The sequence below is a fragment of the Centroberyx affinis genome, unplaced genomic scaffold, assembly GCF_046629955.1.
Source record: "Centroberyx affinis isolate AG114_WGS23_722 - 3 ecotype Tasmania unplaced genomic scaffold, CSIRO-AGI_Caff_v1 ptg003510l_1, whole genome shotgun sequence".
Lineage (NCBI taxonomy): Eukaryota > Metazoa > Chordata > Actinopteri > Beryciformes > Berycidae > Centroberyx > Centroberyx affinis.
In genome coordinates, this window is record NW_027281459.1 from 93423 (window position 1) to 117300 (window position 23878).

At 42.9% G+C, this 23878-nt stretch overlaps 1 protein-coding gene across 1 annotated transcript in view; it reads right to left on the minus strand.

Moving 5' to 3' along the window:
* The window catches only part of LOC139661324 (receptor-type tyrosine-protein phosphatase F-like), a 120022-nt gene that overhangs the window by 79169 nt on the left and 16975 nt on the right, over positions 1 to 23878 (minus strand). Inside the window, exons 3-4 of the mRNA XM_071539765.1 lie at positions 13581 to 13726; positions 12072 to 12213 (exon numbers count right to left, since the gene is read on the minus strand). Of these exons, the coding sequence (XP_071395866.1) occupies positions 12072 to 12213; positions 13581 to 13726 (288 nt within the window). The remainder of the gene's footprint in view (positions 1 to 12071; positions 12214 to 13580; positions 13727 to 23878) is intronic.

Here is a 23878-nt window from a genome sequence, read left to right on the forward strand (position 1 = left end):
TTTGATCAACACAATGCTGGACAACGGTAGCCCAGAGGCAAGAGAAGCATGGCTACGATGGGAAGGTCGCCGGGTCAAATACAAGACAGACTGGGAAAATCTAGGTGGATTAGGTGAATAAGAAACACACTTCCCTTAAGAACTACTGTACAGATGCCTTGAGCGAGGCACCGAATCCCCACTAACTCCAGTAGAGCTGCTTGGTGGCCGACAGTAGAAGACGGTGGTTGTACTGGGGCAGCTTGCAAGTATGAATGTGTGTAAAGATGTGATCACACCTACACTTCCTCACAGCTACAAGCAGAAACAAATCCGATTCCAGGCTCTGTAACTTTAGCTAAACACGATTGACTTGTCTGCGCTCTTTGCCACAATTTACCTTCTGTGATATTCATACCAGTTAAGAACACATGAAGAAATAGCTGAATATGAGCATCAGTCCAGACTGCAGTTTGCCCTAGTTTCATTTTGTCATGCTAAGAAGCTGCTGGCTATCAGATGTCAATATCCATCTCCTTATACCCATAAAACCACACATTTCGGGGTCGTTTCCTGTATTTGGTTCTACTATCTAACAATCTGTGTCACAATTTGCTTGGAAGAGGACTTGAGCACCAGTTATTTGGTGCGCACTAAACAAATTAAAAGACTAAACGATCCAGTATTTGAATAAACCGCTCCAAACATACTTGGTGTGAACGTGCCCCAACAGTGTGAGTGTGGGGCAGGGCAGATACTGAGCATGCTCGCTCAGTCAACCTTCCCTGGATAAATAGAGGTTGAATAAATTGATGCAGATATAACGCACCCTGAATCCACCAGACCTTTGACAGCTGGAAGTTGACAGATCCACTGCAACCTCTAGGAACACTTGGCCACTTATTTGCAGCTTAGAGAAAATGGGACTATGCCTCTTAAACATGAGGAAAATGTCAAGCTTGAGGCCAAGCTATAGGGTTGATATTAAGAGAAGCTATCCTCCTCTCCCTCCAACGGCCCAGTGGGTAAGCCAGCAGGGCTTGCTGTGTAAATGTGTGTGGAAGGGGGTCAGGGTGAAAGGACTCCCATTAGCCAGCTCATTGAATGTGGGTATTAGAGCCCCCCTGACATGTTGCGGGCCCATCCATCCATAGCTAGTCATGGCCAGGGGAGCCGTTGACTCATTGGCCTGCAAAGCCATGAGGGGGACCTTGCTCTTCACCTGTGGCGGTTCAGGCCCAGGGCGTCATTATTAACAAACTGAAGGAAGAAACATGTTGGGTGTTCTTTTCTTACTGCGTCTCCATTGTTAGTTTTTTTGTATTTGGTATTTTAATCAATCAATCAGGCAGACAGACAGAATTTTATCACAGGAGGAAATCCAACTGTCACAGCAGCAAAAGACGTGGGACATAATAAACAACATGACACAATAAACAGTAATCACAATGAATCCTCTGCCCCCACCACCCACCCACATATCCAAGGCAACATTTGCCAATGTAAGCAATAGAAAATCTATGTCCTCCCCCGATATTCAGTGTATATAGTAGAACAAGACAGAGAAAAGATATTGCAGAAAGCCATGTCCGCATAAGCCCCATACACAGTAATATAATATATTTCAGGAAAGCATATACATATAATGTTTAATCTGTGTTTCTGAGATAAGTTATTTATCATATTGTGAGTTCTGTGCATTTTTAAAGGGCAAATATAAATGCTGCTTAAATTCAGTGTTAAGTGGATTCCAGAATCATTAAAGTCCATTCAAGTCAGTTTTTAGCCATCTCTGATTTAGAACTGACATTCTTACAGTTTCCCTGTGCCATGGGGGAGGATTAAATGTAAAAGACCTACTCTTTATAGATAACAAGTACTGAATTAGACTGACACAGGATTGTACCAAGATTGGGGAACAGGTTGAACCTTGGATGAGTACAAATCATTTGCAACTAGAGTCAGAGGAATGGCATGAAGCAATGAACAAATTGATTTGATGCAAAATTACTCTGTAGCTGCTTGCCGGGCTCAGAGCACTGAGGTGCGAGTGAGCATTTGGGTTGCATTTAACCTCTCAAATATCACATTCAGGAGCACATTTGTGAGTGACAGTTCAAGACATGTTTTCTTATTTCCACCACCTTCTGTGTTTACATTCAGTAAGACTGCTGATATTTCTGACAGCATAATAGATATTGGATCTTCACATGGAGTCGTCTGAGAGCCTCTCTCTCTCCCTGCTTGCCTCTTTTCTCTGCTTTAGTGTGAAGTATGATACGACTCCAATGAGAGAACAGTCTTTTTGTGAAAGCATTCTGAGCTCGAACAATCAGGAGCAAATGTCTACGGATCAACAGATGTGGGGAATACCCAAAAATGAAGCAAGCTGAAGCCAAAAAAGGGAAATAGTGCCCTGGTACTTCTCTTGACACACTTCATAGCCTTAACGGAGGAAGCGGTGTGTCGATCAGAATGCATGCACAGTGACATGCTATTGATAATCACATCCGTCACGCTCTCATGAGCAACACAATGCTTGTGCAGTCAGTCTTCAGTAAAATCTCTAATTAAATTGAATTGAACTGCAGTTGTGTGTGACAGATATTTAATCTGGACACATCAATTCACAGATAGCCCTGTCAGTGTTCTTTGACGATGCACAGATATTAACTGATGTGCATGTCGTGTCACGTCTCCAATATCATCTGAAGCCCGAAGATAATATCCGGATGGGGGTGTTCAATACCTCCTGACAAGCAGCAGTGGCAATACTACATAACTCTATGACAACCACCAGCTACAAATTTTGTCAACCATTTTATTATACTATAAAGCTATGAAGTACGTGGGTGTATAGAGAAGAAAAAAAAAAATCCAGGATTTCCAGGATCCAGGATCCAGGTTTTTTTTCTCCTAAAATCTGGAGATAACATCAGGTATGTATTTGCCTGTATATGGTGCTAATGAGAAGTATTCCATCTACATTCATTTTGGTCATTTCTTGCTCCCAAATCTTATGCTTGGAGAAGGAGCTAATGTGTTCATTCAGAGAAAACTTAAAGCTCTGACGCCTTAAAACACTCTTTGAAAACCGCTGGCCCACATAAAATGAGATGAAAATATCCCAGTATTAGGCTTTCCTAAACAGCTTTCAGGATGTTAAATTTTGCAAAATTGGTTGGGGTTAAGGGATGAATTAGAGAAATGTAAATCTGCTCTTGAGTCATTAGGACAGGCTGCAGATGTGTTTTGAGGTTTTAATGCCAAATTAAATGCTTTCAATAATTCAAAAAGTGGTGGGAGGCAGCCAAAAACTGCTATGATCAAGTGACTTTGAAAGCACTGGTCTAATACACCACCTGTGATAAAAAAAAAAAAAAAAGACAGTCATAAACTCTGCCTTATGGTTGAAATTCCAAACTCTCAAACAATTGAATGTCTGTTTCTGTCTCTGTTGGTTTGCCTCATTTCCATCAGCCACTTCTATGTTGTTTTTGCTCATTGACCTCTCTCTCTATCCCCCGCGGCCACAGACATGATCAGCATCGACGGCGGAGACATACCAGACATCGCAGTCTTTACAGATACAACTTGCCAGGGGCATGGAGCAACTAATGGACAAGTACAGGTGATAAAAAGCAAAGTTGCCCCAAAGCAAGACTGAATCTATGTAGATGCCTCGACTATAACATGAAAACTTTAGTCCAATGATGCAAACAATTCTCAGGGAAAAGATACGGGTCATTCAACCAGGGTTGGAGTCAATTCTCTAAATCATTTCACTTAAGAAAGAAGATATGAACCTTGTGGAGAAATAAGCTTTTCAATTTTGTAATTCCACTTTCTGAATTGTTTGGTTTTTGTGCTAATCTTCCTAGACACACAGGGAGATTAGAGCACAGGCTTCAGTGTCTTGCTCATGAACACTTCAACAGAGTGGCTGCCTGTAGTTACGAGGGCTTGAACCCGGGCCTTTGAGTTGAAGGACAGTCTCCCAAATCGCCCGTTGACCCCAACCCTGAGCGCCACATCAGGGGAATCATAAGAGTTACTGGGAGTACAACGCAGGTACTTTAACCCTGACCAAACCTAAAAGGCCACCTCTCCTCCTTGTAATGCCCAAGTCCTTGGAAGTAAGAAGGGGAAGGATGCAGATTGGGTGGCCAGGAGAGTGATTCCGCCCTGCCATATTGTGTGAGTCCTTGGGAGAAGCGTGCGTAGACAGATGCAGTTTGTATCTGTCAGCCTGGTTATGATCTACGACGCCGGGCCTCCAGCCAGCAGATGGTGGGAGAAATTAAATCTGTGACACAGGCAGTCACAATGGAGCTCAGAAATACAGTAGGGGGCTACATCTGTGGATTGGTGTGTGTGTGTGTGTGTGTGTGTATATGTGTGCGTGTGTGTGCATGTTTGTGCTTCTGTATTCCTGCAGCATATTGTGCCAAATAGCACCCCTACATAAAAGGGGCCACACATCCTCCACCAAACGGCAGACTCAAACCTTCACACTTCCAATTATTTTCTTCAACCAATTTTAAAACGTGGTGTACTGACCACTCACCTTGTTCACACCTCGAGGAAACAGCTATTAAAATGGCAGTACCAGCATTATGGAAACCCACCAGCAAGCAAAAAGAGAATCAAAGAGAATGAAAAAGTAACGTGGGGGGAAAGCAGTTACACAACAGACCCTATTTTGGTCATTGTGGATGATTTGAATAGCGCAAAGGAAAGGAGAGGATTAAGTTGTCGGAGGAGCAGGGCTCGGTATTAAATCATTCCGATATAGCTTCTGTATGTATTTATCTTGCCTGGGAAGAGGCGCAATGAGATTTCTATGCTGTTTATCCAGTCAGGTTTGTTGTCCGCACTTGCCTGGCTCCTGAGATATTTATTACTGGCATTGTGTCGCAGTCATTTTCTGCCTCTGCACCAGGGACTATAATGCATGCCAAGCAAATAAAGGCCTTTCCTAACCGGTGAGGCCGTAATTTGTTTACTGCCACCAAACACAGGACCACTGAATACAGTCAACACACTAAATCCAGGACACTGCATTGAATTCCACTTAAGCATTTTTGAAACTGCATACAATGCCAGTGAATTTTCAACATTGTGCTGTATCATTATTGCCTCTTTCCCCATCTTAAAATCAGGGAGGCATAAAATGGACTCATAGGGCAGAACTCTATTAATATTATAGGAAGCTGTACCACTCCAAAGTTTGATGTATGACATGTTTTCATCGCGCGAGAGACTGTTTTTTTCTCTGCCAGAGAAGCTTTGATTCCTTGCATATTTCTCAGCTGACCTTTCCAGAAATTACATTTTTTCTACATCAGATGTTTGAAACGAGCTGCCTAGCAACTTCAAAAAAGGTGTGCCGCTGGTCTGAATGTGAACCGTCCTAAATCACACTCTGACAGTGGAGGATTCCGGTAATGATGGGCCTTTTGATCTGCTACCATTAGATTACATTCCTCCTGTCTAGAGACAGGTCCGCTGTCTCCCAAAGGACAAGAGAATGTTCCACAACGCAGCAGAAAAGTCACAGAATATATCTCAAAATTGGCTTGTATTTGAGAGCTTTTCTCAAGTCATAGGGACCTTTGCAGATGTCAGTTTGACATTTCATGTTTGTTTAATACATTTTTAGCCATTTAGCAGACAGAGCAACTTATGACGAGTGAGCAGGTAGAGGTTAAAGGTACAACAAGTACAATTTTTACTGTCCCATAACAAAAATGACCATAATATATCTGCAGGGGTTTGATAGAGTTGTTGATCAATATAAAGGGCTCAACAATTACTTTGCCAGGTGCTCAGATTTCTGGCTTTCAACACTCACTTTCCAGCTTGTGCTCTTCTTTTTGGAGAGTGCTACAGGAGAACATGCAGAGTCGGAAGCCATTTCATTCTCAAGCCAAAAAAGCAAATGACAAAGCAGCATTATTATTAGGCTACAGGATTTTGCATCATGATATATTGCCTCTTCACTAGACATTTCTGTTGGATCTCTGCTCTAATTAGTTAGCTTACTTCTTATTATTGTGACCATGAATATTTATATCCAATACGGGCCAGTGTAAGCTGTGCCAGAGACCTGTCAATGCTGCAGTTTCTTGGTCGCCAATGGAGGTAAGTAAATAGAAGTCATGAACTTTTAAGTGTCTTGCTCATGGACACTTCAACAAGATATGGCTGTTGGCTATGGAGAAAACCTATGAACTTTACGGTCACTCTATCCATTGCAACACACAGCCTCATCAATTTCATCATCACCATTAGTGTCAAAACATGAATTAGACACCATTTTAGCTATTTCTTGATTTGAGTCATTGCATTTTACATTTTACATGCTCATGAAATGTAAATGCAATGAAAATATAAAATATTACCTTGCCATGGAGAAGTGGCAGTACACTACATTTAAGACTGATGTTGTGAACTGAGATGTCTTTTCCAGCCGGCAGTAGTTTATTTCATACATCACACAGACAAGCACCATTTACCTGGACATTTACTGAGGCAGTTCAATTCAAGAGGGCCGCTCAAGGTCAGAACAACGGCATCGTTACCCAAGTAATGAGTCATTGTTCCCTCTGGTCATCTATCCATACTATCCTAAATGCCATACCAGCATGCCACTACCACCACACCACACTGACCACAATATTAAACAGAGAGAGAGAGAGAGGGAGAGAGAGAGAGAGAGAGAGAGAAAGAGAGAGAGAGAGAGAGAGAGAGAGAGAGAGAGAGAGTGATATATACAGAGTCAAAGAAAATAATATAGACAAAGAGAGAGAAATAGAAAGCAAAAGATGATGGGAGACAGACAGAAAGAGCAAGAGATTAAAAAAAAACCCTGAAAGGGAGAAAGAGAGAGAGCGAAAGAAGAGAGACAGCAACAGTGTTTCTCAACCTCCCCCTCCCTCCTGGTCTCAGCCTCGGCTGCATCATTATTTATCCATACAGGTCAGAACTGCAGACTGTGTCAATACAAGACCTCAGTCAGCATGCTAAAGCTCTCTCTCTCTCTCTCTCTCTCTCTCTCTCCAACTATATAAACAAACACCTATATATTTCATATGTTAACAACTATCTAAAATGCATATCAGGACAGAACAACATTATTATTCAAAATTTTGCACATTTTTGGCATTTTTTTTAAAACTGTTAAACTTTTCAAGACCTCCAGAAATGATCTAATTAATTTTCCATACAGTACATACACAGACATAGCCTTGCAAGAAAGCAAGTTAATCACACTTCCTCGCAATGTGATCAACTCAAGAGACTTGTCTAGCTTGCGAGGCTAATGAATACACACACACACACACACACGCACGCACACACACACACACACACACACACACACAATCTAGGCATTCCTAAGAGATTGTTCACCTTTGGAAGAACACTTTCAGATCAGTTTGGGCAGTCATGGATAACCACTACCCCCTTGCTTCTGTTTTGACACTGCAGTCTAAAAATCAGACTTATCTCATAACAGGAGCTATGCTACTGTGCATACTAACGATGTCATCCTTTTTCTGTGTCCAGGACTGTACTTTTCAAAAAGTAGTTTTGCCTGTAGGCCATTACTCATAACAACAGTCTGAAAAAAAAGATGAGTTGTGACTATGGATCCTTGGATTAGCTCAGAGGTTGGCTTGTGTTATGGGATTTATGATAGTGTGACAACCATAAAAGAACACAACTCTATGCTTGTTTGCCTCTCACTCTCTGTCTCTGTTTCTCTCTTTCTGTCTCTCAAACACACACACACACACACTTAATGGGGAGCTGTTGAGCTGACTTTGGGCCTGTGTCTAAGTCTTGGCGGTGTGACCTTTCAGGCGGGGGCGTGAGAACCGCCATGAACAAAGAGCGGGGCTGTTACGGCGTGACAGAATTACAGAGTGACTCAAGACTCATGACTGCGAAAGTGCTAAAGCCCAACTCAGCTGGTGTGAAAACATGCCTTTGCAGCTCCCCGCAGGTGAGCGTCTGGCTAAACTCTGGAGTCTGATCAGCCGTGCAGAAGGCAGAAGAAGAGAAAAAGAAGGATGGTTGGGGTATGACCATCACCTTTCGATCTCTACGGTCAATAACAGGAACAAGGCCCTCTATGGAAGGAACTCTGTGTAAAGGTCCTGCATTATGTACAAATCACTCTTGTCCGAAATGTCAACTTTTCAGTAACTAAGAAAAATTGCCTTGTTTTCAGCTTGACCATCATGCATTTTGGAGTTTATCCAGTGGGTTTTGAAAGGGTTTCATAAGCCCAAGGGCTGTAGACTTTTGAGGTTTTTCACCCGACAACAACGATATGCATTTCCGTATAAGCTGAATTTCCCAAACAGAGATGAATAACATTCAACCGTTTCATTAGTTGACAACCTCCACAATTAAGTCATCAGTCCAGTCAGTCTAACCATGCCAACTCAAAAACTAAAGTGCACAAAATACTCAGAAAGCAGCATATTAAAACAACATTTGTGTTATTATGCGGAAATAAATCGAAAGGCACCTGATGCTTCATAAGCCAGGTTTTTCAGTAGTGACACAACATCAACATGGACACACTGATGTGTCAAAATCAGAAAAAAGTCATCCAGTTACCAGTTACGTATAATATAAATACACTACAGTCTTCCACAGTAACAGTCACTTTGATTAATGTTTCAATGATGTAATTTCCTACAAAAAATATCCTTTGGCATTCAAAGTTGTCAATTATCATCACAAGGCTCTTAAAGTATACTTTGAGCACATTGAAAGCATGTGTTAAAGCTCTACCGGTATGACTGTTATAATCCATATTTTGCAGGATTGGCATACGGAAATAAAGACCCAGTATATGAAATAATCATAATTAATGCTCGACCTTCCTTTGCTCTGCTAAAACCTATAATCCAGATCGACTTAGCCGAATAATAATTTCACCATTCTCACTGCCTCTTTGACGGAGGGGTACTCTGAGTACTTCTCAGTGTATTATGACCACTTCATGTGGATGTAAAGTCACATGTACTTTAAATCACAGAAGAGTGCAAGGCTTGTCTCTGGAAGCACAAAAGCAGGGCGTTGTTACTTATGGAGTCACTTTTTTAAACTTTTACTTGCTTGGGAAAGTTGACTGAGCATGCATGCTGTTTTCCAGCAATCCCCTGCTTCACACTCGCACTGTTACACACATTCACACCTGGAGGCTGGCACAGGACAGTGAGCAGCTACTACTGGAGTAACTGGGGCGTTCAGCGCTTTGCTCAAGGGCACCGCAACAGAATTCGTTACAGGAGTTCAGTTTGTTTCTTATTCCCTTTCCCTACCCAGGTTTCTGTCAGCTGGTCGAAGATTCGAAACAGCAACCTTCTGGTGCGACGCCCGCTTCTCTAACCTTCGGGCTACCACAGGCCCATTAAGGAGGATGATCATTAGTCTCCTTCTGTTTGGTGCTGCCCGAGTGTTTTCTTGTGCTGCGCTGTTGATATGGACTTGATGTATCGCTAGGCTACAAACAATAGTCTAAAAATAGAGTTCAGCTGACGACATTGCTCTGTGAGGGAGTGAGTGTGTGTTTGCACGCATGAGACTGAGTGTGTTTGTGTGAAGGGGTATGTACTGTATGTCTGTGTGCATGCGTGTGTATGTATGTGTGTGTGTGTGTGTGTGTGTGTGTGGATATATGTGTGTGTGTGTGTGCGCGTGCATTTGTGTGAGTGGATGTGGATATGTGCGCACACGCGTGTGTGTGTGTGTGAGAGAGAGAGAGAGAGAGAGAGAGAGAGAGAGAGAGAGAGAGAGAGAGAGAGAGAGAGAGAGAGAGAGAGAGAGAGAGAGAGAGAGAGAGCGAGTGAACATGCTCTAAGATGTCCAGTTCTGGACTAGCAGATCCAAGGGACAGTCAGAGCTCTTTTGATTAAGTATGCTGTATGGTTCTATGTACAGTTAGGTTCTGTTCCTCACCAGTAAACTCCTTCACAGCTTCTGTGCTTACATAAATGCCTGTGAGTCTTCCTCAGATACCACAAAAAAACTGACAGACTAATTGCAAGGTTCTTCTACTTTTTTACAAACACCATACCTTGTTTTCCAGACCCCAATTTCTTGACTGCATTTGAAGATTTTTGTCGGTTTGCAATTTCAAGAATGCTGATAGCGGCGGGGCAATACGACTGTCAACTAGGCTACATTCTACATCCTACAACTAAAGAATACTATTCCCAGCAACAAATATCTGAAACCTGAAATTGAAGTGGCTTTGAAACTATATAAAATGTGTAGTAATACGTGCACTGGAACTTGGATTAAAGCGTCCATCAAATGGCATATGCACAGTATGTCTGTGCGTCTTGTGTTGTCTGTGTGTGTGTGTGTGTGTGTGTGTCTCTAGATCTTGCAGCTTCCTGATGGGGCGGAGCTGGAGAGCCATCAGTGTAACTGGGAGCACCTGGCCAGTGTTCCCAGTGAGACCTGCTCCATCCCAGAGGCGGCGGAGTCTCTCTCCTCCATTGCATGTTCTGTTCTTATATCGGCGTCCTTTTTGTTTGCTATATTACTACTTTTATTTAATTTACTTGCTCTGACTCTGGGGTAAGGAACTACAACAATGAGCACAGGATCACAGACTGAAGACTCGGCTTAATACGCAGCACATGTCTGCTAGTGAGAGCAGCTGCTCACTGTTGAGTAAGACGGTTGTCCGTTTTTATTCCACTGACTGAGGGAATCCGAACTCGGAGTCCTATTTTGCCTCGACACTAATACTGTGATTAATCTCATCTCATTCACGTGTGCCTCATGTCATGTTAGCACTGTTTGTTTGTGCAGAATACAGAATTCCTCACGATACTGTGTGTGTGTGTGTGTGTGTGTTGGCGGGGGTGGGGGTGGGGGGGCACTTCTGTGCGCAAGAGAAAAGTCCCTTCGGCAAGATTACGCAAGCCCAGCCGATGATATCATCAAATCAATGTGAACAGAGAAAAAAGGAAGGGTGGGTGTAAGAAAGATGGGATTCAAAAGGGGGGTGGAAAGGCTGTATTTGAATGAAAGGGGATCCGCTTTAATGCCAGCGTAATGGCTATGGACGGTCCTAATCCTCCCGCTGGCTAGCTCTGAATCTTTTTTTTTTCTTCTTCTTTTTTTATGTTTCTAATGAAATCAACTCCTACGGTGACTAGAGCCCACATGACAAAATTACAATCAATTAAAGGAGGGATTCGCAGCTCACAGCTCAGTGATATGGAACGCTGGGCAGAGAGGCACAGAACCTCTGTCCACTTTAATTATATACATTAGCTCTGTGGACAGGAGGCAGAGCGAGGTCAGTGGAGGTCCAACCAGCCTGCGGGCATGGAGGTTAGACCTATATGTCTCAAAATTGTCTACATGTCCATGTGAAAGAATTCTCTAAAAATTCTCTAGATGGGTAGGCAATCCCCAATCTTCAAAAGTGTCTTTAAGTCTTTCCCACACTTAAAACACATATTTCAGCCATCAGTCATTATCCACATTGATGCTTTTAATTAAAGTGTATTTTTATTTGTTATGGTGTACTGTATACTGAACGATAAACCTCAAATTAACTGTGAAATCTGAAAGACTATAGTGCACATGTGAAACAGTGATGCATATGGTGCATGCTATTGGTTGTGGTAGTGGGAAATGAGTGTATGTAAAAGGTCACAACAGCCATTAAATGGCAAATACCTACTGAAAGATATACAGGGTTCCAGGTCCTAGATTTGTTGAATTGCTGTACTGTTTGCTTTGCTAATTCAAAAACATATTCTTTGCATTTTTTTCCACCATGTGGAGTTTACATAAAGATATAGCTGCTCCTCCATGACATTGCCAATACCAGGATTCCTCTGAGTTTGCAAATGTGTATGTATGAATTATTAAGGCAAACACTCATATTTGCTTTCGGATATATTGGAAAAGAAGCTTCAAGAGCAACAGCAGCAGAGAATGGAGGAGGGGTTTAAGAAAGAGAGAGTCTGAAAGAAAGAGAAAACAGAGACTGAGAAGGGGGGGGGGGGGGGCAGAGAGACCAAGCGAAAAAAAGAGACTTATCTTACCTTCAAGCACTGTAAGTTTGGCACTGGTGTTGATCTCGCCAGCACTGTTGGTGGCTGTGCACTCGTAAATGGCCTCGTCCCTGTGTGTGCGCAGTGGCTGGATACGCAGCACCGAGCCCGAGCCGTCATCAAACTCAATCACCTAGGAGAACCGGAGAAAAGCAGAGGGCAGGGACATGATTTTCTTTTTCTTTTTTTCTTTTTTCAGGATTTCAAGTTGTTGCGACATACAACACCACATTTGTACTGGGAGATTACTGTTTTCCTGCTTTTTGTATTCCTGATCACATCCCAGAGAGAACACATTGTGAATGTTTGCCAATTGTTGCAGCTTTACCACTTTCTCTTTTTGTTTATATTAATTTATTATTTTTTTTTATATATTAATTAATTTAATTATTTTTATTAGGGACCAGCATGACAATGGACAGATGTAGTTACATATGTTTCGTCTTTCTTTTTTTTTTTTCCTTCCCTCTCCTCACATCAGGTTTCCCACCCATAACCCAAACTACATGTATAAAAAAATTCAAATTAAAGTAACTACAAGCATAACAATATGGTGACATATACATTGAGTTTCAATAGAACTGTTAGATAAAAATAAATACGCTCAATTACACAAAATTGAATGGAGTTGGGTATGCGGGAGGAGAGAAACCAAAACAAAAACAAAGAAATAAAAATAAAATAAAACAAGAACAAAAATTACAATAATAAGACAAAGTTCTGGATTGCATACTGCTTGATTGCATCATGATTCTGTGCTCACGCCATGAGACCAGACCATAATCCTCACAACACAAAGGTGGCCATTTTTATAAGCAGCTTTACCACTTTCTCCAGGCTTTTATATCCTGCTTCACAACCAGATTTTTCAGAAGCAGGACATGGCTCGGTTTTTCAGTCTAACTAATAATAGCTAATGATATAATTTAGCCAAATTTAGCTGAAGTGTGGCCGTCATGTTTCGGATTACTGTTTTTTAAATGTATCCAAAAAAGCACTCCAATTTACACTGGAACCATAACAGGGACCAAATCAAGGATGGATGTGGAATGAAAACTAAAATTACCCCCAGGCACCACTGCTGCATTATGTTACAGAGGAAACACTGGTTCGATATAGTGTGAGATCACACCTAAGGCGCTCCCCTCTGTTCATATAGGTTCAAAGAGGAAAGAGGGAGTAGAGCTGAAAAGATAGTAAACATCAAGGGGCTGTATGGCCAGAAATGGTGAAGCTGAGTAGGAGAAGGGGAAGGATGAGGGCGCGACAAGACTGAAGGAGATGAAGCAGACTATATAAATCAAGATGGAAGGAGATTAAAGAGGAGGGAGGCCTGTCTGGTCTCGCTCGGATAAAAGAAGAGTTGGCACGCTGCTCAATAACAGGGCAATTGATTGTGTGTGCTCTGTGTGTGTGTGTGTATGTGTGTGTGAGTGTGTGTGTGTGAGTGTGTGTGTATGTGTGTGTGTGTTTCTGAGAGAGTCTGGAAGTCACACCCACCTCAAAGCGCTGGGAGCTGACTTTCTTGCCCTTCTTCATCCAGGTGATTCTGGGTTTGGGCTCTCCTGCGGCCTGGCACACAAACGATGCAACCCCTCCCGAGATGCCCGTCTGGTCCTCAGGGGATTTGACGAAACTTGGCAAGCCTGAGAAAGAGGGAGGAAAGGGACAGAGGGAGATGGGGGGTGATAAAGAGGGGGGAGGGATGGGAGTCAGGGAGAGAGAAAAGGAAGCCAGGAATAAGGAGAGCGAGGAAAGAGCAAGAGAAGGAAATGGAGAGAGAAGACACAGCGGGAGAGAAAAAGAGGGAGGGAATGTTAGTGCCTTGTGCTATAGTCACACAGCCATGTAAAACTGGTTATCTACGGATATCACTTTCTCCACAACAAAGGCAACAATGAGAAAACTCGCAGGCTTTGTTGCTGCAAACACCTGCAGACAAATAATGTCTTTGTGTGCCTGCCTGCCTCTGTATTATGTCGAATTTCTCACCTTTGCATTGCACACTAGTAATCAGGTAAATTTCTTCACCCGTAGACAAAGCTGTAATAATATCTATCGAACATGAGGGGGCTACATTAAACCCAACAATAAGCAGATGAACTACCATACACAGCCTACTTTTACCATGGACACATAGTCAGTCTCCAAGATTAAAAGGCGCCAAGAATCAGAGTGGGAAATCAATGAAAGCCATCAGCCAAATGTTGGTAAATTTTGTCTGAGGCTTGTAGGTTTTTCTACCGTGCCAGCCATTTTGGCAGGTAGTCAGGTCCTTTAGCATTCTAAAATCATGTTTGGCTGGTAAAACATTCAAATTGGCTGGCATATCTTGGAATCCAAACACCACTGTGGCCTGCGAATGAGAAAGTTGTGTCAAAACACCTTTAAACCATCTTTTCAATCAGTGGCCCTGGCCCCAAGATGTCAGGCTGCGACACCACTTTATCTATACATCATAACTCTATAGAGCACCAAGGCTACTGCCATGTTGTCATTACGTAACCTCTTCATGAGTTATTGCATGATGTTGCTTTTCAAAGCAGCGCAGGACTAGAGCGCGCTATCTCAGAAAACACCTGTGCCTGTAGTTTCAGCTGTATGCCCTCAGGGTGTTTTCACCATAGCACCACACCCAGCATCATTGTGCGCGGGACAATGGAGCACGTTTCAGTGCCACCACGTCTCGCTGACATGATGCTGCGATGAGAGCACCGTCGCGCTGTGCAATACCCTGCATTCTTTATTTACAGCCTGAGACGTGCATAACATGAGTCTGGCTTCAACAACGTGTGACAATGTCCTTATTACCAGCTCCGTCAGCTCGTGTTTCATCTCCAGAGTCATTAGAGGAGGGAGGTGGGGAACACCTAAACCACAGTGATGACGGGCAGACCGCCCCATGGAGACACACACAAAGGGGTGAATCATTACGCTGTGTACACAGAGGAGACGTCAGCCTTCCCTAGCTGAGCACACGCTGGGGAAAATCCGGCGACGACTGCCACCGCTCTTCCTTTTTTATGTGTTCTAATATAAGAGCAGGGGGTGGAGGGTGAGAATCAATATCTAGTTAACATAACATAGCACCTCCTTCAGATGTGGCTGGGGCCTTTAGTGGGAGCGTTCTCCACACTGTACCAGTTAAATCATCACTCTCCACCCCAGCCTGGCAACATCACTGATGCTACTGAGAGTGAGAGAGAGAGAGAGAGAGAGATAGAGCGAGATAGAGAGATAGATAGTATGAGAGAGAGAGAGAGAGAGGAGAGGGAGAGAGGTGGCGCTGGCTGTCCTTGCTCTAGGACATCTCTGCAGTTGAGCTTTCATCAAGCAATACAGCGATGTACAATAGCAGGGATATTGTAAGCGTTCGGGCGGCAAGGGGTGTGTGTGTGTGCAGCACAGCAGCAGAGATGTGTGGTGCTTGTGTACGTTCAAATGTCATGTGGCTGGAGAGACAGAAGTAGTACTACAGATATGAGATGACTGGAGTGGCCACTGCAGCAGTGTCCATATTGTCCATGCAGGGCAACTGAAGAAATACTGAATTTATCCATTACTATGTCATTGCATCATATTTCAAATGTGTACACAGTGACGGCCCAATGTATAAGGGTTTGCCCTTTTACATAGACCGAATCAACTGTAAGCACAATTTGACATGGGCAGGTCTGGTGTCACAGATGAACCACGCTGTCGACCACACAGATTACAGTGGTGCAGTCAGAACAGAAGGTAATTCCTAAACAATCGCTGCATGCATTCAACACTGTCAAAATTAGTGAATGCTAGGAAGGCCTAATAACTTTCATTACTTGCACAAAAAGATATCAGTGGATACACATTCTTTCATTGATATCCATTTATAAAAAAAAACTAAATAATGCTTTATTTTTTCAAGCCATTTTACATAACAGTGCCAGGTTGTAGCCACAGCAAAACAAATTCTGTGCCATGGTAGCGCTTGCTGTGTGTGTATATGCAGTTACCTGTGTTTGCAATACACAGTAATTCAACACATCCATCCATCTGTGACCTGTGACCCCCCCATAGTACATCAACCCACCTGACATTTGAATGACATTTTCTTCTTGGTTCTTCCCAGATGGAAGGTTTAATTTAACACAGCATAGTAATAAAGTTTTTTTTAATTTTTTTTTTTATCATCAGCAGGTGATTGTGCCACAGATGCAGGCAGGAGCCGGGAGAGCTGATCTAATGACTCTACCTTGATTAGTTCTTAAGAGTGTATGTCCGTGCATACATGAGTAAACACGAGTGTGTGGTGTGCTGGAATGCCAGCCAATAGTATAAAGCCTTAAGACCTGATTAGCATCATTCTGACTTCCAAGAGTCCCTGCTAACATCTGTCCACAGCAGTTGTATTAAAGTTGAAGAGGCAGCTTTTCACTTTGCTGCTAAGAGGGAGGATCAGGAAGCATTAAACAGTTCTGGGCACATGCTTCAAATTAAAAGGACACAGGCTCAGAGCCCATCTAGTGCCAGCAACACATAAATGAGCAACCACTGATTCTGAGAAATCGTAACGATTTTTAGGCATCAGTGGAGGATCGGGGTAAACTGGTCCTCGCTGAGCCTTTCTGGTATTAATCCTCTTAAACAAGCTCCCATATCTCCCCCTGACTTTCGATAGTTGACCTTTGACTCGAAGGCGAAACTCCAACAAATTTGGAACTGTCTATAGTTAATCCATGTCTCGCCAAGCACTCAATCACCAAGTCTCAAAAAGGCCTGTAGTGACCCCAAATCCCTCACTTATGGATGGGGTTAATACTGGTTCATACACCCTACACCTAAAGGCCAGAAGCATTTATTTCTGAACAGAGACTTTGCAGAGTTCGTTTTCCTCCATGATTGTTGCCACTACTTGCAGTTGAGGATATCAAACTGCTGGGTTTGTCAGCTCTTTTCTAACAGCGGCAAAATCCAGACTCAGTCTTTTCTGTTTTTTTCTGCCTGTGTCCCATTTTCCTGGCTGTCAGGCATGCAGTTGTCACATGAAAACAATGGCAGGGACGAGTTGGAAAAACACATAAGCCTACCTATGCAAATCCTTCTCTCAGCTAGTGACTGCCACTATGGAGCTGTACTCTGTCTAGGCTTTGATACGTCACCTTCAAGACTCCTATCTTGACACACAAGGCTTTAATGCAAGTTCTCTTCTCTGGAAATGTGTTAGAAAGAGCTGCTATAACTTTTAGGGGCCAGTTTAAGTTGCAAGGACCAGCATTTCAGGATTGAGGTTATCTACCAATGAATACCTCTTATTCACCACATTGACAAGTGTTTTCTCACTTGGAACAACAAAAAGGCATATTTGTTCTAGTGGACTTATAAATTCAGATTTGGCCTGCAGTCAGGCTATTGATAAATCTGCATAGATCAGTGGTTTAGATAGCATTGAGGTAGTTCATAACAGGCCACTGATTGCAATGTGTGTGGGGATTAAACAGCTTCTCTCAGGTTAACCTAATGCCTGCAGCAGCATTTGTGAAGGTCTGAGGTCATTAGACAGATGAAAGGTGTGGGAAATCCTGACCTCCCAGGTTCCTCTGGTGTTGCCACAGTCTTTTGTTCTTCACTAAACAAATCCCAAGGTGTTGAAACAGGTGATCAGGAACACCTGTCAACGTACGTATTACCCTATGACCTTTCCCATCATGCCTTTGTAGAACCAAGGACAAGATGAAGTGATGAGTAAGAGGAAGAGCCAGAGATGAGTAAGAGGAATGAGCCAATAGGAATGTGTCATTCTTCAGGCACTGTGTGAGGGGGCAAGAACAGAGGTTTTAGTAGGCTAGATAACATGGAAAGAGGTTTACTGCAATATATATTATTATATTGTTTTTCACCGTTCGGCCACACTCCAAGCACTACCAGTGTTATGGCATTTTTCCCAGGCTGTAATACAGCGTCCTCTTTTTTCCTTGTCAGGGGCCTCAGAGCCAGGGTTGTAATGAATGCAGAGACAGCAGGGGGAGTCAGCTAAATGGCACTAGTGTGGCTAACAATTAGCGTATTCCCAAGTCTGCCAGAGTGCCCATCGAGAGCTACTCTGTAGAGTAGAGTATCAGGGATCGATATGCGCGCGGCAGAGTGCAAACCATTAATTCTTATTAATAATGGATTAGCAAGTTATCATTTTCACGAGGCAACACTTAGTGGAAATTTGTCTGATGGCATTAGCACTGGTTGTTTTAATGGAACACTTCCATTAAGGCCTTTTCAGGCCATTAGCAGGCAACTTGCTTGCAATTAATTCCACATAAAGCTGCCTCCCTTGCAAGTTATTTACCCCGATAAAGTCAACTGCACTTCAGGCTGTTTGTTTAAACCAATAAACATCATGTTTGCAACTATCTGCACTTCTATTTTACAGCTCAACACCAAAGAAGCATCCTTTTTATTTCAAATTATACAAGTACCTAGCACATCTCAGCATTTATACAGACAGGTCTTCGGTCTGAGTAATACTAATACTAATAACTATAATAATAAAAAAAATTAAGAACTATTAGAAGAATAAAATTTGACCAAAAACATACATAATCCATTCTTTTGTGGGATGACTCTTGGACTTTATTAGGTTAAACAGAAAAACAGTGAACTCACAATAGCAATCTGATTCATCATCACAGAGATTTTTGAGACAAAAAGCCTAAACCTATAGAGGGGGGAAAAAATCAAAACCATCAAACTTTCTATACTCCTGTGGACCGTGAAGAAAGGCTTTCTATCGGGCCTTCCAGTCCTCAGTGAATTATTCAAGACAGCAGAGAAGAACATAAACTCTAAGTGCAATTACCCATCACTCCTCTCCTCCCAGTGTGAGCAACATTAATGTAATGGCTTTCATCTTCTCAAGCCGATTATGAACCAGAAAAGTATCTCTCAAGTCTAAACCCTCTCTTCTCTTCTGTCAGTGAGTATGTGCCGTCGTTCTGGCAAAAAAAATATATATATATAGGCCTATGCCTTGGTGACAAATGTCTGGGGTGGGCATTCAAAATAACTGTTTAAAAAACAGCCCATGTTTAAGGATAAATGCTCCTTTGTGCTTTTGATGATGAAGATGTGGGTCTTGCCAGTAATGAGGGGTTGAGTGCTATCATATGATGAGGAAGCCTGAGGTTTTACATTACCCATGGTATTTAAACTGGCGCCCACCTTGTCTATTCAAAGATGACTCACTACCTATGGCTTCTTCCAGTCAGCCTGATGTTTGAAGGGAAAGTTTTAAGAGACAAAGGAAGACACACTGCTCTCTGTTATCCATACTTCAAGACACAACAACTAGGCCTACTTGTATTGCTCAACCGCACACAAAAAAGCTACCACTTCAAGCCGTTTCAATGAAAATAACGACAACGACAATGAAATGAGGGCAAGCAATATGCTTCACATTATTCCTTTGTAAAAGCCAATCCTCTCAGCTAAGGCACAATTACTTGCTGGTTGGAGACACACCATTATCATTATTTGAAACAACTGATGTATAGAATGGCATGCAATGTGGACAGTCCAAGTGCATGTGAAATATGGCTCTCCATCTCCAGAGAACAAGCTATTTATAAGTATGTGGCCCTAACCTACAAGACAAGCCTGCTAATGTGCCGACTGAAATGCACAGTTCATCTAAATAACCCTGGGGCTACATCACCTCTAATGTTCATTTAGTTTACTTGATGAAATGTTCTCATTTGCACTGTCATGAAATAAAGTGTTTTTACGTTTCGAAACAATGAAGGACATCCAACTGCTGCATTTGCAGGCGTCCGTGAGCATAGAGTCTCAACAGCAGGACACTCGAATGCAAAACAAAATATGAAAAGGGAAAAGTATATTTTGAATGTGCCTTGAATATGTAAGCTGTAGCTGGAGACCTTTGTGATGCAAATCCAAACTACTCTGTAAAGTTGCTGTGGGAGCACGAAGGGAGTTTCGGAGGGTAGAGGGGAGCTTTGTTAATGCTGCTGGGTAAAGGCCAACGGTCACCTTGGCTTGGACCCTGTCATTAATAGACCAGTGTGGGGAAAATGTTAAGTGTGTTAAGTGATCCCGGGGGGGGCAAAAGGAACAAGGTGGAGGGAGAGAAAGGGGTACAACTGAGTTAGACAGGCGGGCTCAGCTGCTGAGGTGGCTTCTCGCTTTTTCAGAGATCCCATTTTGGGGTTAGCTCATCATCCATCACCGTGCGACCCTTTCCGACCCCACTAACCTCATTAATTTGCCTCCCCTGGATTAGCTCTCCCTCTGAGACCATAGAAAGCCCCTACCATTGTTCTCATCTTCTCACCCCCCAGCCCGAAGGTCTAACGCAATTGCACTCTCCACCAGCCAAACTTGAGGGGGAAATTAAATTATGTTACTGTAGGGACCTGGAACAACAAAGAGCTTCTGGCTTAACGGGCACCCACAGGCTCTTTGTCTGTTGCTTCCCTTCTGATTTAGCATCTTGGTGCAGCTCAGGTGGCCACTTACCAATGAAATAGTTCCCACTTGAGATCCAACCATGTTTATATGCTGCTCCATGACCACAGGCTGTTTGTGTGAGTTTAAATGCCTGTAAATGTGCCTTAGAGGATCCTCCAAGAGTAAACAATAAATGGGTGTGTGGCAACGTGTCTGGAAGTTATAAATGAGAGCGCATTGGGTTATGTCCTCTGGGTAGGTGAACTACTGATGCTCTGGAAACATTTAATGTCAGCTACCTGAAACTTCTTCGTCCTCATCAGAGGGATAGAGTCTTATCAATAATCCATGAGGTTCTGACAAAATGGCTGTCTGGGTATCCTTCAATACTGATGCAGCCGAGACCTTCCATATGATAACGCTCATGGCAACTTTATCCGACAACTTTTAACCTTGCTCTTGGAAAACTTTGGTGATACGGGATTTTTTCAGTTTAAAGTAACCTCAAATCAAGTAGGTAAACCTAAACGCTGCAATTCATGACACCCTTTGTGCACAGAATTTGTGCGCACAAATTTTAGTAGGCCTTAAAGACCCTGCAATTCCCCTCATATACCTTGACATCTAAATGAAGTCTAATGTCCATAATGCCATCAATGGGAACAGAGAGGATTGAAATGTCTTGGACTATTACTCCATCTGCCCTTTCTGGAAGGACACTGGCAGATCTTGTCATCTGATGGCAGTGCTGAATCCGGGCCACAGCAGAGGGTTTGGGTGACTGCCTCTGGCCCTGCTATTGAGCCGCCTAATTAAACTATTAATCTCACATCATTAACCTCCGATGACCCCTTCCTCCCCACCGCCATTCTGACATTGCTGCAATGGCTTATGAAAAAAAAACTTGCCCTTTTCTCTCCACCCTCTCAGTCTGTTGCTTTCTTCTGCCACTTTATCTCGCAGATGCTTTTCACTTACAGTGCTTTTTCCCGCTGCTTACTTGTGGTGCATTTTCTATTGTTTAGCTCTGGCTCCAATTCAACCCCCCACCACCATGCCCCCCAACTCCCCTTCAGCCTGTCTGTATGATCTGTGTGGACCACAGCTGTGTGCTAACAGTATTACTCTCCAAGTGGCTCTCCAAGGTGGATATGGTTACTTTTAATTAAAAAAGAATCAATTTCCATCCCCGTCATTTTTTTTAACCGGGTGACCATATGGACACTTAAAAATACAATCCAATTTCCAGCACCCCGCCCCCTCCCAGTCTGCCACCCCTCTCCAAACCACTCTGTTTGGTCACGGCACTCCAATGTAGGATCTGTAAATTGCCTAATCAATTTACAAAGCTCCTAGTCTTCTATAGGTCCATGTAGTACATGGCAGCTTAGGGGGATTCAAGAGGTTTTTCAAACACATTTTTGAAGTTTTTATTGTTGAAATTAAGGTATGACATGCTATAACACATGCCATTTAGTGGATATTTTTATCTAAAGCGCCTTGCAGTAGCATGAGTTCATAGATTTTTGGCATGAGTGGCCCCGGTGGGAACCCTTTACCCTGGCAGCATTAGTGTGCTACCCATTGGACCACAGAACCACAATGGGTAGGCAATCTTTAGGACTAACAAATTGTCTATTGTTGGCATTGGGGTGGGGCACAAGTGAGACACTTAAAGGTTGTGGGGCGAGACAGTGGTTTGGTATAAAATGTCACTTTAACCTTATAAACCTAATTATGATGCTGCTGGTAATCCTCCTGCCGCTGGGAGCGGGAGGAACAGCCAAGGGTACAAAGACGGCCTCGGTGGTCTTGTTGTAGCTCACATGAAAAGCCATCCGAGATTATAACACGGGAGGCAGGAGGGGAGAGACATACATCAAAAGCACATTAAAGCCAATGAAATAACTCACAGTGACAGCACAACAAAAAGATAACCATTACATTTAAGTGTTGGATATGTGTGACTTTGAGGCTGACCTTGTGGGGCGGTGGTTTATTGTGTACAGGGAGGTTGTATAGAAAGCTGGTTGATTAGGCCGAGCTCCCTGGGGATCGATGGGATGTCTGAGATCAGCACTCAGAGTAATCACACTGCATTGTGGGCCTAGTCAATGACGATATGAGATGAATGATGTCACAGGCCTATAACACTGATGGTGCTGGTAGGGGGTCTCTTGTACTTATTTGCTCTGTTAAGTCAAGATGAATAGTGGTAACTGAAGTATTAGGTTATGCCAAAGCAACAGTACAACACTAAACGTAGTCTCTAAAACGTAGCCATCCGAAACCAGCGAGAACACTAACAGCACACTGTAAACGGAACAATCTAAAGTATTTATATGTGGGGAAGGCCGAGACTGTTGGGTGCTTTCCAGTGGAGATGAGGACAGACAGACAGACAGACAGACAGACAGAACCCTGGCGAACAGAAACATGCCAGGCACCCCACCCAAAATATCTGTCTGCAGTCTGCCCTGTAATTCAGGAAATCACAAGCAGAACTATCACATTCGCATAACTAAGTCGCATACAAATTACAGGCAACAAATGTGCACAACCCCGCCATTTGTGGTAGGTGTTATTTTTGCCCCCCCGACTGTCTTATTTTAATTCTATGTCTGTTTGCACTATACTCTAGGTAATAGCAGGTCTAGGCCTTTTCCCATAGAGACTTACATTAACATACAACCATAGGCTAAATTCTGTCCAGAGCCAGGCCTTCCTCTAATGAGATACAGTATTTTTCCAACAACAATGGTCTCATCTTCCTTTTATAAGCCAAACTTCCAGCTCTTCTCTTGTCCCTTATTGGTGGGCCAGTGTTTGGTTGTCCTTTCAATAAAAAATGCTAGTGCCAGATTGTCGCAGCACAGAGTATTTTTGTCTGTTAATTAAAAGGCCTGGCTGTGTCTTTTTATCTGTAAGTGATATGATTACTGAAATTAGGGACCAGAGCGATCTTGCTCTCATGCAGACAGAGAGGCACAGAGCAAAAAGACAAGATTCACAAACACAAAGAGAGCACAGAGTCCAGTCGAAGGCACTTGTAAGTAGACTGAACATAATGAAAATGATTCAAGTCCAATATATCTAGCTGAGTGTGTATCTTTTAAGACCCTTTTTCCCTTTAATAACTGAGTGAAGATATTGTAGAAGCACTACAGTTTCATTCAGAGATATACCGTTGAAACTGCTTGAATTAGTCATTATGGGCTCAAATCAAACTGTGTTAAGTATGCAGGTCTTACACGGATTGAGATACGCATGTTGGAGCTGGTCCTATTCAGACTTGGCCAATTGGATGTGCTTATTAAGGATTTTGGGTGTACCTGTGCTTACGCATGGGTATATTTAACATG